This window comes from Liolophura sinensis, chromosome 6 (genome assembly GCF_032854445.1).
Source record: "Liolophura sinensis isolate JHLJ2023 chromosome 6, CUHK_Ljap_v2, whole genome shotgun sequence".
Classification (NCBI taxonomy): Eukaryota; Metazoa; Mollusca; class Polyplacophora; order Chitonida; family Chitonidae; genus Liolophura; species Liolophura sinensis.
This window is the reverse complement of record NC_088300.1, coordinates 7,080,847-7,093,226: the sequence shown is the minus strand read 5'-3', so window position 1 is coordinate 7,093,226 and position 12,380 is coordinate 7,080,847. Positions and strand designations below refer to the sequence as shown.

Below are 12,380 nucleotides of genomic sequence, written 5' to 3'. Positions count from 1 at the left end.
AAGTTACTGCCCCACTTTTATCTACATCCTCAGGAATCTTGCAAGACGCATGTCCACATGGATATGACATACTTTTAAACGTCACGGAGTCGCTAGGTAAGCATACGGTTTAAACCTCACTTCATTTGTCTGTATGGCTAAGTATGTCGTGCCATTCCTATCCGGAGTGGAACTTTCTATATTATTTTGATCGCAGATGATCGTCTTGTAAACATGGTTTGATAGCTTGGAATTTGACAAGTTTATTGAGAAATATTCTCACATGACTGTCATTCGATGACCAAATTTCGTCACCTACAACTCTGGCGCTGAATTGGACGGCAGTCACTCTTGAAAAAGTTTTGGTTCTGCTTTCAAAGCTGAGAGCGAAATAGTTTGTTTATTTTTAAAGTATAATTTTACCTTTCAACTTTCAATCTGTTGATTGTGCATCTATTTTGACTAGTGGTCAAATAATAGAAATGTTATATGCCATGCAGTGTTGTATACTTGTAAAAGTTACAGTATTTGCTACTGTCATTACCACAGTAGACACAGTGCTTAAGTTATATGGCTGCTTTACAACAAACATGATGGATGAAGTGTCTACTCACTACTAATATAATTCCCTTGACCAGTGTGATCGTGCGCTTGATTTCATCTCTTGCCTATTTTACTCTGGCTTTAAGCCAAGAGAGTCGTTAGACACCTACAGAAAGTTACTGGTTTCCTCTGGTTACTTGGTTTTCCTCCACTCATAAACCTGACATGTGAACTAGAGGCCTGAAGACATACACCTACACCTTGGTCCACATGTGTACATAGTAAAAACATGCATAGGTCATGAAAAGTCTATATTTGTATACATTATGACACATTGACTTATTTATTTCATTTATTGGATTAACATTTAATGGTGTACTCAAGAACATTTCATTTAGATATGACAGTGTCCAGGTATATGGATGCAGGAAATTGGAATAACTATATTAAACCATCTCTCTTTGCCAAGTACTTGACTGTCCTCCTGATTAAAGGCCCAGCCAAGAGCAGTGAAAGCTGCATTCAGTTGACATTGCATCAGTTAACCATGGTAGCTCATTGGGAAGTGCATCAGTGGGTTAGTCATGTTTCAGTTTCACTCTGACAGTGGCTGAAATATTGTGATTGGAACAGACATTGGGGTAGGTAGGGGTCAAGTAGTTTAGGTACTTACTTGTCATTCACTAAGTCACTTGAAACTTGAGTTTAACACTATTCTTGGGCATGGAATTTTCAAGATTCCCAGCTTGCATTGCTCTTGGAGCCTTGGTGGCAATAAGCAGCCAATGATGCTCCTTAGTAACCTTATACGAAGCTCACTGGAGACCACTTGCCTTCTACCAGTGTGACATGTAGAATTGTGCAAACGTTTGCAGTTACAGTGTGTATTTATATCTTATCACTTTAGATAATTTAGAAATGCTGGAGGTTTACTCCAGACATTTTGGTTTCCTCCAGCCATATTACATGTGTGCTAGCCACCATGGTGTAGGTGAAAAATTCTAAAGGAAAGTGAAAAAACAAAACAACACACAATGTAGCATTAAGCCCATTAATCATTCATTCATGCTGAGAATTCTCCTTCATATTTCTTTTATTTTTGACATCTCTCAATTTTAGGATCAAAATACAACCTAATGTTGACATTAAGTGTACAAATTATTTCTCCTATTTGTATGGAACAGGTCACCTTCACAAGCTAGCCCAGAATATTTATGTGAATTGAAGATTGCCACAACATTACATAAAGGTAAGCCACTGGATAATTGGATTTCTCTGTTGGATAGAAATGCCTGAAGGTTGATAATCATATGTGTTATGTGTGTCTCCCCTCAACGAACCCTTACTAGAAGAACACACTGTGCACAATCGGCCAACTTGTAATTGCACAAGGATTTAGTGAAATTAGTCTGTGTATCACACCAGATTTGGAAGTCTGTTGTGCGATTCTATCCTCATCTCTCTCTCATATATTAAGCTAAGGTGAATTTGCCACGTATTAAATATAATATTGAGAATCTGCTTCCAATGCACCTAAAGTGAAACAAAAATAAATTCATAATATCGGCAACATCCTGCAAAAAGATAATTTTGTATTTGTGGACTCTGGTCCATCTTTAAGTGAATTGCCCTTTTGTTTTATTGGATATAAACATTATTTCTTATCAGTTCTTATATGTCAAAAAATATTGTTTACAAAACATTTGTGTAACAGGTCATGTGGCATATCAGATGTATGGCTGGAATTTAGTTTCTTGTGTTTGTATAGCCATCACAGGACAGAAATGTGTGCACTGTTTCCTGCTCTATGGTGCATTTTCAAAAGCCATGTCATTCAAGAATCAGTGACAGAGTTATAGATGAAACTAGCTCCTACAAGATCAGCTGTGGCATTCAATTTATTTATTTATTTGATTGGTGTTTTACGCCGTACTCAAGAATATTTCACTTATACGACGGCGGCCAGCATTATAGTGGGTGGAAACCGGGCACATCCCGGGGGAAACCCACAACCATCCGCAGGTTGCTGGCAGACCTTCCCACGTACGGCCGGAGAGGAAGCCAGCATGAACTGGACTTGAACTCACAGCGACCGCATTGGTGAGAGACTCCTGGGTCATTACGCTGCGCTAGCGCGCTAACCGACTGAGCCACGGAGGCCCCGCTGTGGCATTCAAGTTAAATACACTCCTGAAATACACTCTGCCACAATCATGTATAATTAGAGAAATACTATTTTTAATAATATTTCTTATATTAGAGAATCAAGGTAGATTATTTCTCTGAGTCTGCTTATTTGCTAGATTCTAGTCTGTACAAAAACACCCAGTATAAATAGGGGGAGTAAGTGAGTGAGTGCTTGGGGTTTAACGTCGTACTCAACAATTTTCCAGTCATATGACGACGAAGGAATTCTTAGGGTGCATGCACGTGTAATGTGCCTCCTTGTTGCAGGACAGATTTCCACCGCTCTTTCATTTAGTGCTGCTTCACTGAGACGACTTACCGAAGGCAAGTAAGCCGCCCGCCCAAGCCATTATACTGATACGGGTCAACCAGTCGTTGCACTATCCCCTTCATGCTGAACGCCAAGCGTCTTAGGTGTAACTCGATCAAGGATTGATCCTGGATCTACCGGTCCTGAAGCGGACGCTCTACCAACTGTGCTATCCGGGCCGGTCTAAATAGGGGGAATTAAATCAGCAGAAAAGAAATTTTCATATGCAGATATCATTTCTGATTAACTCAGAAAGCATACTTAATAACTTCACATTATGATCATATATATATATATATATATATATATATATATATATATATATATATATATATATATATGATCATGTAGATATTGTGTTATATGATCATGTGATCATATGTGCATGTAGATATAATGTTAATGTAACCAAAAATTGTCTTACTTCTTATTGTTTGGTATACATGTAGTTAAGCCTCTCCAGGCAAGTATGGAGGAGAACTAACTACATGTTAGATCTGTCACATGCATTCTGTATAATGTGTACATCCTTAGCCTGATGCTTTGGGTGTAACACCATTATAGGAATCTAGCTTTACAATAATAGGATGCATGCACTAATATAAGCAGGGAGAAAATAGTGCCTTACGGGAATATGGGAATGCTCATGTACAATGTATGGAGTCGTTGCCCTCCAAAATATTCTCAATCCAAATATTTATGCATTGCTAATGGATTTCTTTGGACCAGAAACATGGCAAGCTGTGGCCAGAATGTCTACCTCTAGGGGCCTGTTTCATTAGGTTGGTAAACAAACAGTTCTGTAGTGGAATTTCTTGTATCAATGCCCTGACACATTCACTTATAAAGATGCACATGTAGGTACTAAATTGGGTCCATATTCAGGTTGCTATGATAAAAAATGAAACTGAAACCTTTAAGGATCAGGAACCTCACCTATTTCCATCAGGGCGGGGTAAATTTGAAAAGAAATATGTCGGCTATATTGTTTTTTTGGCGGTGGTGGTTGGGGGGGGGTCTTTGTTTTATTAATTTGTTTTTTGTTTTATTTGTGGCCAGCTTTCAACTTAACCAATTTTTTCTTATCAACTTGATGTTTTTTATGTACAAGGCCATATAAGGGTTTGCATCGCCTTCCTGTTTAGGCATGCTGTATCCAATATAAATTCATGTTTATGTAGATTAGATGCATATTTACTTCCCATCACAGACTTATTGAAATGAGATATTGATTGTACATTTATCTTGCCATGGTTTTTGTGGTACTTAGTTTTAGTAATTCTCAGTTTGGAAGAGCATCCAGGGTCCTTGATCAAGTGGTCAGCTAGAGTGCTACATATTATGAAACTGATAGTGTATATACAAAGTTTGATTATTGGGAGCAAAGATGTTGCAGAAAAAAAAATACATATGCTGCACATTTATTTAATATGGGAATATACAGACATGTTACGGTGTCCTGGTCAGATACCATAGTAATTATTATGCGGGTACACTTTTGCCTTGTTTGATATCATAGCATTTATTATATGTATACACAGGCATGTGACCTGGTTAAATACATAGTATTTTATAGTATTTACATTCACATGCTTAAACTAAGAGTTTAAAGGCATCCTAACATTTATGATATGTATCATGCATTATTAATAAATCACTTTGCACTATGTAACATTACGCACCTTTCCTCTTTATATTTTACCCCATAAAACACAAGTCAAATAAATAAATCTTACTTTACCCTTACTGCTCTGTTTCATTTTATATGCCTCTCTCTTGTAAACATTTGATCTCTTTCTAACACTCAGTGTAACCCTGGGTTTTGCAGTGAACATTGAATTAAATTGGATCTTTGGGTGTATGGTTATACCCAACTTTTCAAAATAAAATGAGACTGAAAAAATGTGTACATATCTATATAATTATGTGCTTTTAAGCTGTTGTGTATGAGAAGAGAGGTGGAATGGGAATGCTGACATGGGGAAATCCGGATACAGTTTTCTGGCTGGTTATGTCTAAGTCAGAGACTGACCTAGGTTTACTGTGAGGTATCTACTGCTACCAAAACAAAACACTTCCTGATAGCTTTGCAGCCTTCTGGCTGGAGTTTTGGGGGCCTGGGCACAGCTGCCAGCTGCTCTCTGTACACATCAGCCCCCTCCCTCCCCCCCAACATCATCTCTCCCTTAACTGGCCAGTGTATGCCCTTAAAATCTCCCTTGCCAGGGCTCTGCAGCCAGGGCTCCTAACCTGTCCAACTCTCTCCTTAGTTTGCCTAACAGTTTAGGCTGAGTGTTACACACCCACACATCCAGAGTTGGCTTGGTGTGTGACAGTTGAGAACACCACTTTGTCACATCACATGTTGGGAAACACATGCTCCACATTCCAGAGAATCTTTGTCAAATTCGATGATGTTGATGATGTTATGTACACCTAACAGCCCAGATTTGACTTGCCCCAGTGATCTGTGTAAGTGTACATATGTACATGTAAGTATAAACCTCATTGAACTGCATGCTTCTGTCAAATATCTGACACTTCTTGACCTGTTATACATCATTCATGTTTATTACACGCATACCTGTATTGTGTATATGCAATTTACATTTAATGAACAGATGCTATAAACATAATGTTCATCGCACTATTCGCCAGGCATACAAACCCCATTCTCACAGCCTTTTTAAAGTATTAGTATGCAGCATTGACTTTTTTTGACAAAAAAACCTGTAAGTACAGGAGTCTTCTGTTTGATACAGCTTTGTTTGTTTGTTTATACTTCTGATTTGTGTTTAACATGGGTAGTACTGGGGATTGTTCATTTACATGAACTAGTGAGGTTTATGGGTTGAGGAAACTGAATTTACATGTACATGTAGCTAAGGGGAAACCATACCTTGGGCCTTGTAGCTGAGAAGCATTCTGTTGTAAATCTACAGCCAATCAAGTGAGGACTGAGCTTGAACACAAGATCTGGTTGGTGAAGGGCAGATTGACTGTGGCAAGAGGATTTTGGGTTTATACTATATTTAATATTGATATATCTAGGAGCACAATTAAACACATCTACATGTGACTCTGTAGAAGCTTTGTCTTGTGTTAAAGCTTAAAGTTGATTTTCAAACATTAGCAGTAAGACCACTGTTGACTGATTGACTGATTGTGTCTCATGACTTATTTCTCAAAATCACAGATGCGGCAAGTCATAATTATTAAATCTTTGTTATCAGTTGCTTGTAAGCTTAACACAATCTAGGTTCATATAGATTTATTTATTTATTAGATTGGTGTTTTATGCCGTACGCAAGAAAATTTCACTTACACGACGGCGATCAGCATTATGATGGGAGGAAACCAGCCAGAGCCCGAAAGAAACCCACGACCATCCATGGGTTGCTGTAGGTTCATATAAAAGATTGGGAAAGTCTTCCCGCAACCTGCGGATGGTCGTGGTTTCCCCCGGGCGTTGCCCGGTTTCCTCCCACCATAATGCTTGTCGCCGTCATATAAGTGAAATATTCTTGAGTATGGCGTAAAAACACCGATCACATAAATTAGTAAATATAAAGTATTGACTGTAACTTTTTTTTCAGTTCATTGGGGTATGAAACAAAACCCCCACTGTGCAGACTAAATGGATTCATGATTATGTTTGTATTTGGTTGTTTTATTTATTTATATTTTCCAAAATGGTCAATAAGTCCATACGTACTAAATTATTGGTGGTCATTCATGGAAAGGTCTGGCAGCAACCTGCATATGGTCATCAGATTCCTCCTGACACTGCCCAGTTTTCTCCCACCATAATGGTGTCTGCCATTGACAAGTGAAATATTCTTTTAACTTTCATCTATTTCGGGTGAGATTGGTCATGTACTTGGTATACCAGACCGGGAACACTACACTCATGTACTTGGTATAACAGGCTGGGAACACTGCACTCATGTACTTGGTATACCAGGCCCAGAACACTGCACTCATGTACTTGGTATGCCAGACCAGGAACACTCCACTCATGTACTTGGTATACCAGACCAGGAACAGTACACTCATGTACTTGATATACCAGACCAGGAACACTCCACTCATGTACTTGGTATAACAGGCCGGAAACATTGCACTCATGTACTTGGTATACTAGGCCGGGAACACTGCACTCATGTAATTGGTATAACAGGCCGGGAACACTACACTCATGTACTTGGTATAACAGGCCGGGAACACTCCACTCATGTACTTGGTATAACAGGCCGGGAACACTACACTCATGTACTTGGTATAACAGGCCGGGAACACTGCACTCACGTACTTGGTATAACAGGCCGGGAACACTACACTCGTGTACTTGGTATAACAGGCCGGGAACACTACACTCATGTACTTGGTATAACAGGCCGGGAACACTGCACGCATGTACTTGGTATGCCAGACCAGGAACACTACACTCATGTACTTGGTATAACAGGCTGGGAACACTACACTCATGTACTTGGTGTAACAGGCCGGGAACACTGCACTCATGTACTTGGTATAACAGGCCGGGAACACTACACTCATGCACTTGGTATAACAGGCCGGGAACACTACACTCATGTACTTGGTGTAACAGGCCGGGAACACTACACTCATGTACTTGGTATAACAGGCCGGGAACACTACACTCATGTACTTGATCTCTGACCGGCTTCCTTATCTCATAAACTTGGTTACTGCCTTAAAAGGGAAAAAATGTTGACAAAGGTGTTGATTATTTTGCTTTTGATTAATCGGAAAGTATATGAATGTTTTAATAGTAAACAGACACAAATAAACATGGCATACAAAATATTGTTCCAAGATGTCTTGGAAGATCAAACACTCAGTCTGTCAATGTACTGATTCGTGGTGTATTTTTTTCTGGACCACAGAGAGGCTTTGTGAGAAGGATGACTGAGGAAGCGGCTGGTGACGACGACGTTGTGAAAGAAAATGGCGCCACTGCGGCGAAGACTGACGAGCCGGACATTGATTGGAAGAGTCGCTATGAAACGCTTGAGTCCTCCTTGGAAAGATTCAAGTCTCAAGCCATGAAAATACGACAGGCCCTTGGGCAGAAAGTAAGTGTGCACACTCCATCGATTTGATTTCGTGGCTAGACCAAAAATGTTTCAAACTGAACGAGAACAAGTTGTTGTTGCCCTTTTATTGCAAGTTGTGGTGGGTAACGTAATTTGCTCATATTTTGCGTCCAGTACTTAACAAAATTTTTGTGGGTGTGCAGGCTTTCAGTCTGATATAATTGATACTATGATAAGAAAAATATTACCGTAATCTGTCGTAATTATTATAGTACAATGGCTCCATCTAACCTGATATGTGCGGATTTATTTCTGCTTTTAATCAGGCATTGTAAAATGTTATAAATAACTAAATGTATGTGCAATGCTCCAAGCTGACAATTGATCTGTTACTGAAGAGACTTTGTTTATGGTTCGGGTTTTAAGTTAGGAAAGATATTGGAAGGGAATAACCAAAGGAGTTTTGTGGTATCATTTCAGTGGGCTATATAACTGAGCAAGCTTATCACAGGTGTTTTTTCATAATTTGTTTGGTTTAATTTAGTTTCATTGATTGTACTATTAACACGGTTGAAAAAAAGTATTGAACCTCTAAACAATGGAACTCAACATGATTTGCTACAACTGTATATGAAGTCCCAGGGGACACTGTCATATGTACAGTTTTAACAGACATGATTGTACATGGATTAGATTTACATTTAAATAACAGCCATATCTCCAGTCAGTCAGTCAGAGAGCTGAATAATGTCAGACACTTGACAGTTCTTGCCAAGTCTACTGATCTCTGAAACCTGTGTGGTAAGATTAGGATGGTATGGACAGGTGGTTGTGGGGTTATGAGAGTTTCACTGCCTGTATATGTTATGGTGGTGGGAGTATAATCATGCTGAGTGAACAGGAGAGCTAAACCCAGTGCCTGGAGAGGGGGGTGGGGGATATTTTAGGCAGCCTTTCTGCCCACTATGAAAAAAACAAAGGAAAAAAAGCAGAAGACAGTATCCAGAACTAAATGTGGAGAAAGTGAGCAGGAGATGATGTTAGCTGTTATGAGCTGGCACACACTGTGAAGGCATGATTACACTGAGAGCAGTAAACCACAAACCTCTACTGTTAGTTTTATTGACATTTGTTCTGGTGTCCACATGTCTCAACAACACCAAGGGGACTATTCTTCTCCTCAGCAAATATATGTCCATTTCACCAACGGTGTGAACAACATGTAGTAAATTTTTGTGGTTATTGCCGCCAGTGTGAAGTGTGAAGGTATGAAGAGTGGAAGTGTGAGTGTAAAGACTGAAGGTGCGAAGTGTGAAGAAGGTGTGAAGTGTGAAGAACAAATACACTGGAGTACCTAACAGCTCATATAAGTCTTATTGCAAAACTTTTTTCAGATATAAAAAGAAGGAAACTTTTTTTGTTTTAAAATATACATTCCTGTTTCACAAAAAAATCCAAAATGCACATACTGTTTGAACATTTTTTGAAGTGAGTGTTATTAGTGGACAAAGTGTTGTGAGATAACTAAAGCCTAGCTGATGTGGTTGTACGTGTAATGGGTTACCAGTGTAAAACTGAGATAAACTCATAAACATGCAGTGTCTCAGTGTCAAGCACTGAGGTTGGTTGCACAATCTACAGGTTGATCAAGGTAAATTTCACAAAAAATGATGAATTGCATAATGTAAATAAGAAGTACCCAAGAAAGGAAAAATTATTTATACACAAAGCAAGGATGGCTTACACAAAGCAAAGATGACTTACACAAAACATGGATGACTTACACAAAACAAGGATGACTTACACAAAACATGGATAACTTACACAAAACATGGATGACTTACACAAAACAATTAAGGATGACTCACAAAAACTAAGGATGACTTAGGGGATTTATCTTGTGGATACCTAAACGTTGAGTGTAAATGAGTGTAAAATTGGAAGCATTGGTCATATAGACCAAAATATGTGGACAGCTTAGAGCTAGTCATATAGATAGATAGCTTTATACACAAAACAAGGTTGAGATGTCTTATATGGTGTCCATCCTTATGTGTAATCCCTCCTTCTTATGTGTTATCTGTATAATCCATCCTTCTTATGTGTCCATTAATATGTGGTCATCCTTCTGATATGCTTCTGATGTGTCATCCATCCTTCTGATATGTCATCCAGTCCTCTTGTATGTCATCTTATATGTCAACCAATCTTCTTATATGTCATCCAATCTTCTTACATATCATCCATCCTTCTGATATGTCATCCATTCTTCTGATATGTCATCCATCCTTCTGATATGTCATCCATGTTTCTTATACATCCTCCATCCTTCTTATATGTCATGCATTCTTCTTCTGTCTAATCCATCCTTATTATACGCCACCCACCCTTATATGCCCATTCTCTGTGCGTGTCATTTATCCTTCTTTTGTGTAGCCCATCCTTTTCACTTTCTTCTTTGTATGTCATGCATGTAATCCATCCTTGTGATCAGTAATTGTGCCTATTCAGTGTGACAAATCCTGGTTACATGTAGTTTTTGTGTGATTCATCCTTTTCGTGTGTTATCTATCTTTATGTCTTACCCACTTCTTATTAGTAACTCATTAACCTTACATGTATGTCACTCATCCTTCTTGTGCAGAATCCATTCTTCTGTGTAACCCATTTGTCTTATGTGCCATGTAAAAAGGATGAATTACAGATAACAAGGATGGAGTACAGATAAGATGAATGAAGTACACAGAAAACAGGTGAATTAAACCAGAGATACTTAAAGTTAGCATGCTCAAAAAGTTTCAAGGAGAAATTTGTTCACAATAAGAACGTACTTCCTACTGTAGTGTTAATGATTAGGATAAGGTATCTAGATGAAATATCAATTTAGACATGGCTTCCATTAGTTTAGGTACATGTAGACTTTTATGTAAGAAGTTGATATGAGCTGAACAAGTCAGCAAACTGACAGTTGACATTTTAGTGTTGACCAGGGTGTAGTACTATGCAGTTAAGTGTTACATGTATCAAAAGTGTCATTAGTCTAGAGAACTTTGTTTTCAGCCTAATTGTGTTGGCCTCATGGGTAAACAGATTATCTGTGAAGGTGAACACTCAGTTTTGATCTTTGTGTTGGTCTCATGGGTAAACAGATTATCCTTCAAGGTGAACACTCAGTTTTGATCTTTGTGTTGGTCTCATGGGTAAACAGATTATCAGTAAAGGTGAACACTCTGTTTTGATCTTTGTGTTGGTCTCATGGGTAAACAGATTATCAGTGAAGGTGAACACTCTGTTTTGATCTTTGTGTTGGTCTCATGGGTAAACAGATTATCAGTGAAGGTGAACACTCAGTTTTGATCTTTGTGTTGGTCTCATGGGTAAACAGATTATCAGTGAAGGTGAACAAATGATGTAGATCAACTCTAATCAAAGCACTGAACCAGCTCGCTATATATATCATAAATGCAGAATAGATTTTTTTCACCCTTGAGTAATGTGTATGTGTGTACTCTTGTAATTTAATAAACAACCATGCAAAAAAAAAGATTTGCCAGATATTAACAGTGGATAAGCATGGAACTAGGTTATGGGTAGAAGCCCCAAAGAAGGGGGAAGTAGGAAAGTACAGCGTGTAGGATTCAGGCAGCTATCATATAGCTCTATATAAATGAGAATGAAAAAAAAGTGAATTTCTCATTTCCCTCTAGACCATTTTGAAAGTTTTTTTTTCTCTGTAGCACCATCTGGCAGATGATTATTTCCCAGTCAGAATGGAAACCAGTGACATATTGTTATGATTACAGAGCCTGCAATCACACTGTGCTGAGTTCTCATTCTGTGCGCTTTTATGACCTGTAGCCCCTCAAACATAAGTTGCCTTTGGCCACAGATAAATACCTTAGCCAGCAAATTAGGCTGTTAAATTTGGGCCGTTGTACATGTACACCATGATTGGGATTCTGATGTCCATTCCTTCACCCCCACCCTGATGTGATCGCTCCGCTGATGATAGCCCCTCTCCCCCTATTCCCTCTAGCCCCTCTAGCCTGAACAGATTCTACTTACACGTCTGCCGTCTACAAGAATCAATTTCTGCTGCAATAAAATAGCTCATCGCTGAGGTCTTTATTGCTTTTACGCTTGTCGAACTCTGAAGGCCAGGCTATCAGGAGGTAGTGAACAATGTGCGCGACTCAAGTCATTTTGGCTGTATTGAAATCAATTCTAATAGCTTGATGCTTCAGTTGGGATTACTCAAGCCATAAATATCTCCTACCCCATCTTGGAAAAATCCATAACTA

At 38.8% G+C, this 12,380-nt stretch overlaps 1 protein-coding gene across 2 annotated transcripts in view; it reads left to right on the top strand.

The window, feature by feature from the left end:
- Positions 1 to 50: 50 nt before the first annotated feature.
- The window catches only part of LOC135466497 (pleckstrin homology domain-containing family H member 1-like), a 71,214-nt gene continuing 58,884 nt past the window's right edge, over positions 51 to 12,380 (top strand). For both annotated transcript variants that reach the window (XM_064744012.1, XM_064744011.1), the window contains exons 1-3: positions 51 to 96; positions 1,707 to 1,771; positions 7,930 to 8,118. In XM_064744012.1, the coding sequence (XP_064600082.1) occupies positions 7,948 to 8,118 (171 nt within the window). In that variant the 5' untranslated portion in view covers positions 51 to 96; positions 1,707 to 1,771; positions 7,930 to 7,947. The remainder of the gene's footprint in view (positions 97 to 1,706; positions 1,772 to 7,929; positions 8,119 to 12,380) is intronic.